The sequence below is a fragment of the Wyeomyia smithii genome, chromosome 1 (genome assembly GCF_029784165.1).
Source record: "Wyeomyia smithii strain HCP4-BCI-WySm-NY-G18 chromosome 1, ASM2978416v1, whole genome shotgun sequence".
Taxonomy (NCBI): Eukaryota; Metazoa; Arthropoda; class Insecta; order Diptera; family Culicidae; genus Wyeomyia; species Wyeomyia smithii.
The window spans coordinates 137167927-137174273 of NC_073694.1; the positions used below are offsets into that span (position 1 = coordinate 137167927).

A 6347-nucleotide genomic window follows, 5' to 3' on the forward strand; every position below is an offset into this window, starting at 1 on the left:
TAAGGCTTTTCCGAAGAAGAAAATGAATGACTCTGGACTCTGAATTCCCGAAGATGGGCGGTATCGCGCCCGAAACCGGTCGACTGGAAGGCAAATTTTGATGCATGTTTTATGTTGTAAGAGCAATATTGTTTTTTGTCTCCCGTCGCGTAATGTGATCATTGGTTCTTACATTGCACAAAACATCGAAAATACAAGAAAATGAACTTTGTTGTTCTTAGCTGAAAATAACTTAACACTCCATTAAGGGAACATATCAGCAAAGGGAGAATTTGGGAATGCCGTGAAAGATTACAAACAGGGTCAACTATTGTTCTTTGCGAATGGTACACTCCAACGGATTGCAACAATCAGTCATCAGGTAGCTTAAAGCATTGGCTGCCTAGCGCTTGTCAATCGTCCTAATTGTAATAGTCCCATTAGGACGATCAGTCTCAACAGACCAGAAAAATGTTCCTCGAAGACTTTAAACTGAGAACGTTCGAAATACAGGCTTATTACGATATCCTCAAAGACGAGCCTAATTTCAAAGAACTGCAAGTTTCGATGAATCGTAAATGTATAATGCATATCTCTCAATCAAATATTATACCTTCGGAAGCCAGCATAAACTATTCTATCATACCAATTCATCTTGAAGAAAAACCGTCGAACCCATTGTGGATATTGAGTGCCTTGTCACTCAATAGTAGTAATCAATTAATATGCCCAAAAATTATCGAATTTCCGGTTGTGCAATATACAGAGTTAATTAAAACATGTCTGATGGGAAACATGGGGTATTGAATTATTGGCAAAGTGATAGATATCAGCGGTTTAAAAAAACATATATACATACAACATCAGTGCGGGAATCGGAAAGTTGGTATCTAGTATGAAGTTATTCCAAAAATAAACCACCGCTGAAGATGCCCTGCTGGAGGCAGTTATCGTAAATATAATTTCGACAACTTGATGCTCATCTGATTGGTTATTTTTTTTTTCTTCGAAGGTGAAACAGGATACATTTTTGTTTCGTGTTACAGTGAGGGCTATTGATTATAATGACATTAGACATTTAGAGTAAAAATTAAATGTACCTATAATACCGTCGACCGATTTCAAAGAAATACAATGTTCAAAATTAGCAGGAATTTGCTCGAAATCGGTCAACTGTATAGCTAAATTTAATTTTTACATGTGAAATCAGTAAGAGTGACAGTGTTGGTGTCTGGTTTTAAATTGGAACAGGATAAATCAATATCGGTGAATACGTCGCATGATAGGCATACTGTTTCTTTTTTCTTTCTTTTAAAATGGTTCTCAGTCACCTGCAATACTACTCATATCAATTTCACTCCAATAAATAAGACAACTGTAAAATAGTTACTGGAACAAAATTCGATATTCGAGTCTATTCAAATGAAGTGATGCGCAAATAAAACGACAAAAAAATACTTAAATTCTTAACATAGGAGTAGAGCGTAAGTACTAAAGCGCAGTGAGCATGACAGTCTTGAGACGATTCGATGTATTCGAACAGAAGATTGATTCTTTGGCAAATAACTTGCACTTTTAACGCTAGTAATAACGACGAATGCTGCAGCTGGACGTGATGTCTAGAAGCACTTGCGGTGAACAATTCCAGGACCGGACTCGTCATACTCTTGCTTGGAAATCCACATTTGTTGGAAGGTTGATAGTGAAGCTAGGATAGAGCCACCAATCCATACAGAATATTTGCGTTCTGGTGGAGCGATTATCTTGATTTTGATTGTGGATGGAGCAAGAGCGGTTATTTCCTTCTGCATGCGATCAGCAATTCCTGGATACATAGTAGTACCACCGGACATAACAATATTAGCGTATAGATCCTTACGGATGTCAACATCGCACTTCATTATCGAGTTGTAAACAGTTTCATGAATACCGCACGATTCCATTCCGAGGAACGATGGTTGAAAGAGAGATTCTGGGCAGCGGAATCGTTCATTACCAATCGTAATAACCTGTCCATCAGGAAGCTCGTAAGACTTTTCAAGAGCTGTTGATGCGGCGGCGGTAGCCATCTCTTGCTCAAAATCCAAAGCAACATAACAGAGTTTTTCTTTGATGTCACGAACGATTTCGCGCTCAGCCGTAGTCGTGAATGAGTAACCACGTTCGGTTAAAATTTTCATCAGATAATCGGTTAAATCACGACCGGCCAGATCTAAACGGAGGATGGCATGTGGAAGAGCATAACCTTCATAGATTGGAACAGTGTGAGAAACGCCATCGCCAGAGTCTAGCACGATACCGGTGGTACGACCGGAAGCGTACAATGACAGTACAGCCTGAATGGCCACGTACATAGCCGGGGAGTTGAACGTTTCGAACATGATTTGAGTCATCTTCTCGCGGTTAGCTTTCGGATTCAGAGGAGCCTCGGTTAGCAGAACTGGATGCTCTTCGGGTGCCACCCGTAGCTCGTTGTAGAACGTATGGTGCCAAATTTTCTCCATGTCGTCCCAGTTGGTAATGATACCATGTTCGATCGGATACTTTAGCGTAAGGATACCACGCTTGCTCTGGGCTTCATCGCCGACATATGAATCTTTTTGACCCATGCCAACCATCACGCCCTGATGACGCGGTCTGCCGACAATCGAGGGAAACACAGCACGCGGGGCATCATCTCCAGCGAAACCAGCTTTGCACATGCCGGAACCATTGTCAACGACCAGAGCAGCAACATCGTCGTCACACATTTTGGCGGATTGGGGCTAACTGAAAAGAGCATAAAATAGATGAGATATGAAGTTGGCGTGATCCAAAAAAATGATTTTTCATAGAGTGATGTCATAGTTTTTTTGTGGTTAGAAAAGTATTACATTAAGGTCAATGTCTGCACAGTAAAAAAGTTGAAACAAATATTGTGTAGTCTGACGATATTTATTTAAAAAAACTAAGAACATTTTAGAGATTCTACATAGTGTGCAAATTATGCGAAATAAGTAAATGTTAAAAATTTGATTCAATTTTCAAATATTTATTTGCTGAATATTGCAGAATATGAACAAAACAATTTGCGTTACAAAGAATTTAGTGTCACTGTATAGTGTTGATTTTAACAACTAAAATTTTTTTGAAAATTTAAGAAAAGTGTTTCTTCAAATGTGTGCCGCAACACCAAGTTTGCCTGATTTTTGTATGGTAAAAGGTATTTGGCTAATTGCAGATATTTCTTTAACCAAAACAGTTTTGAACCTAATTATGAGGGTGAACGCTTGTGGTTAAGAAATGTGATATGCAATGCAATTATTTTCACATCAATAATGTTTCACTCGTGAGGGAATGGATTGTTTTGTTTCACGAAGTATGTTGTGAGCGATAGGGGAAATAATATTTGAGCATATATATCATAAAATCAGAATGATTCGAATACTTTTTGCGTATGTATATTTTTAGTCCCGGTTGTGATGCATTTCCGATCATCGTTGAAAATATATTTTTTTATTGAATAAATCATTCTTGAATAAAAGATATCTGTTTAATCGTATAATACTGTGTTATTTCTACACACAACTTTACAAATAGCAATTTGAGCACACAATTCTAATCAATGATTATTGGAATGGGCAGCATTTTCGAAAATATGAACTCATATTCCTCAGTTGTTTCTTTTCCTTATTATTCATTCAATTGAGATTCTTAGATTAACGAATATTAGATTAAACGATCAAATCGCAAATAAAACACAAATTTCAACTAGTTTACTAGACTGGGAAACATAATTAACCCACTTGAATGCCTTGTTATACACTGTATCAAAGTTCACTTTACTTCAAACATTTACACTGCATCCGTTTTTGCTTTAAACGAAACATAAACTGTTTGCCGATAACTAGAGTTTCCGCTAAAGTCTCATTCCAATGCACCAAAATCGACCTCTGTAACTTTTTCTAGCCAAGTCACGTGCCCAAGTCTCTTTTAATCAGAACACAGTGCTCACCTGGCTAATTTCCGATACACTACTAACTTTCGACACTTTCTACGAACTCCGTGAGTCTCCTTGGAATCTTGAGGACACAGCTCGCGGCTCTCCGGTACACAACTGACTAATTGGATTTAGTATAATCCAATATTTATACCCTCGTGTTGTCGGTGGCAAGATTCTGCTAGACCAGCTGCAACTTCCACATGGCTGGATGTGCGAGTGTCTCATTTTCCCTTGGAGCGCATGTGTCCCTCTCGTGCGTGAGTGGGTGTTGAAAATTCATCCATTTCCTTACGAACAGCGGAAAACTCGAAATCAATGTTGATTATGATCGAGATGTAACGTGACTTTAACAAATTCAGAAATCGGTATCGATAGGCGCTATCATCGAAATTGCATAATCTGACAGTTGACGGTGACAATGAAATTTATTGCTTGTTATTTGTCATCACATGAAGAAGCTTATCACTATCATTAGGTTGGTGATTATTGCGTAACTACATCGAAATGATAACCAGTTTAAAAGCACTTACGATGAACGATTCCCGGACCAGCTTCGTCGTATTCCTGTTTAGAGATCCACATTTGCTGGAATGTACTCAAGGAGGCCAAGATGGAACCACCGATCCATACAGAGTATTTGCGTTCTGGAGGGGCTATGATTTTGACTTTAATTGAGGATGGAGCTAAAGCGGTGAGTTCACGCTGCATTCGGTCAGCGATTCCAGCAAACATCGTAGAACCCCCTGATAGGACACTGTTAGCAAACAGGTCCTTGCGAATGTCGACGTCACACTTCTTGATTGAATTGAACACTGTTTCATAGACCCCAACGCTTTCCATGCCGATGAAAGATGGTTGAAATAGTGTTTCTGGACAGCGAAATCGTTCGTTTCCGATGGTAATAACTTGACCGTCGGGAAGTTCGTAAGATTTTTCCAGAGCAGTAGAAGTGGATGCTGTTGCCATTTCCTGTTCGAAGTCTAAGGCCACATAACACAGCTTTTCCTTGATGTCACGTACGATTTCTCGTTCAGCAGTAGTGGTGAAAGTATAACCTCTTTCAGTTAAAATAGTCATCAGATAATCGGTTAGATCACGGCCTGCCAAATCCAATCGGAGGATAGCATGTGGCAGAGCATATCCTTCATAGATTGGAACAGTGTGAGAAACACCATCTCCGGAGTCGAGCACAATTCCTACGATAAAAGAAAAACTGTCTATGTAGAGAAATTTCCATGAAACGATATTATCTACTTATTACCGGTGGTTCGCCCAGAAGCATATAAACTGAGGACAGCCTGAATGGCAACATACATAGCTGGGCAGTTAAATGTTTCGAACATTATTTGAGTCATCTTTTCTCGATTTGCCTTCGGGTTCAATGGAGCCTCGGTCAACAAAACAGGGTGCTCCTCGGGAGCTACTCTGAGCTCATTGTAGAAGGTATGATGCCAGATTTTCTCCATGTCGTCCCAGTTAGATACGATTCCATGTTCGATGGGATACTTCAGCGTAAGAATACCTCGCTTGCTCTGGGCTTCATCGCCGACGTACGAGTCCTTTTGGCCCATACCAACCATCACGCCTTGATGGCGGGCACGTCCCACGATCGAAGGAAACACAGCACGTGGTGCATCATCACCAGCGAAACCGGCCTTGCACATGCCTGAACCATTATCGATAACCAACGCGGCGATCTCTTCGTCACACATCTTGTCTGTTTTCCAACTAAGGTACTATGCACAACGGCGACTAAAACGAACTTCAGTTGTCGATTGACCATTTATAGCTCATTGATAAGAGCCTTATCTGTGTAATTGTCTGAAATAAGTTGGACAAAGATATAACATGTGATATGGGAATCATATGCGTCAGCTGATTACTTAAGGATTACAATACTACGAGTGGAAGTTTGGACAGATTCAACTCTCTCGATTGATGCAATTTGTTGGTGTTTCTACATGGTGAAGAAACATTCCAAAGCATAAACACATATTTTGGCATATCACACAATAGGAGATTACGCATTTTGCTCGTATGCTTGCAGGTTGTTCATCATTACCAGTTTTTGTACAGTGATTTGCACAGAGCTTTGTGAGAGGATGTTTGAAATAGTATATTCTATTAATTTTTTGAAATTCTGAAGCAAAATGTGTTACACGATTATTCGTGTGAACTCATCATCTATAGAAAACTAAGCGGCTGATGGTGTTTTAAGTTTGTATTTACTATAAATCCCCTTTACGCTATTCGTTGCGCACTATGTGGAGGAGATTTTGTAAACAGAGAAATCTGCAATTTATGAGCGCAGTAGCAGCGAATAGAAGAGAGTATCTCCGAATCAGCGCGTCAACGCCTTTCATGATTCCATATAAGGCTTGGAAAA

At 39.6% G+C, this 6347-nt stretch overlaps 2 protein-coding genes across 5 annotated transcripts; both read right to left on the reverse strand.

Annotated features, from left to right (window-relative positions):
- Window positions 1–1330: 1330 nt before the first annotated feature.
- On the reverse strand, window positions 1331–4135 carry LOC129718685 (actin-87E). Of its 4 annotated transcripts, none has more exons than XM_055669711.1 (2): window positions 3974–4135; window positions 1331–2748 (listed from the first exon to the last, which is right to left on the reverse strand). In XM_055669711.1, exon 2 carries the CDS (start codon window positions 2727–2729, stop codon window positions 1599–1601), a length of 1131 nt encoding a protein of 376 aa, XP_055525686.1. In that variant the 5' UTR covers window positions 2730–2748; window positions 3974–4135; the 3' UTR covers window positions 1331–1598. The 4 variants fall into 4 exon arrangements, with proteins under 4 accessions (XP_055525686.1, XP_055525687.1, XP_055525689.1 ...); XM_055669712.1 differs by having other exon boundaries at window positions 3761–4028; XM_055669714.1 differs by lacking the exon at window positions 3974–4135 and adding an exon at window positions 3805–3967.
- A 232-nt stretch (window positions 4136–4367) lies between these two features.
- LOC129718686 (actin-87E-like) lies at window positions 4368–5732 on the reverse strand. The gene is made up of 2 exons (XM_055669715.1): window positions 5223–5732; window positions 4368–5157 (listed from the first exon to the last, which is right to left on the reverse strand). Exons 1-2 carry the CDS (start codon window positions 5671–5673, stop codon window positions 4478–4480), a joined length of 1131 nt encoding a protein of 376 aa, XP_055525690.1. The 5' UTR covers window positions 5674–5732; the 3' UTR covers window positions 4368–4477.
- Window positions 5733–6347: the final 615 nt, after the last annotated feature.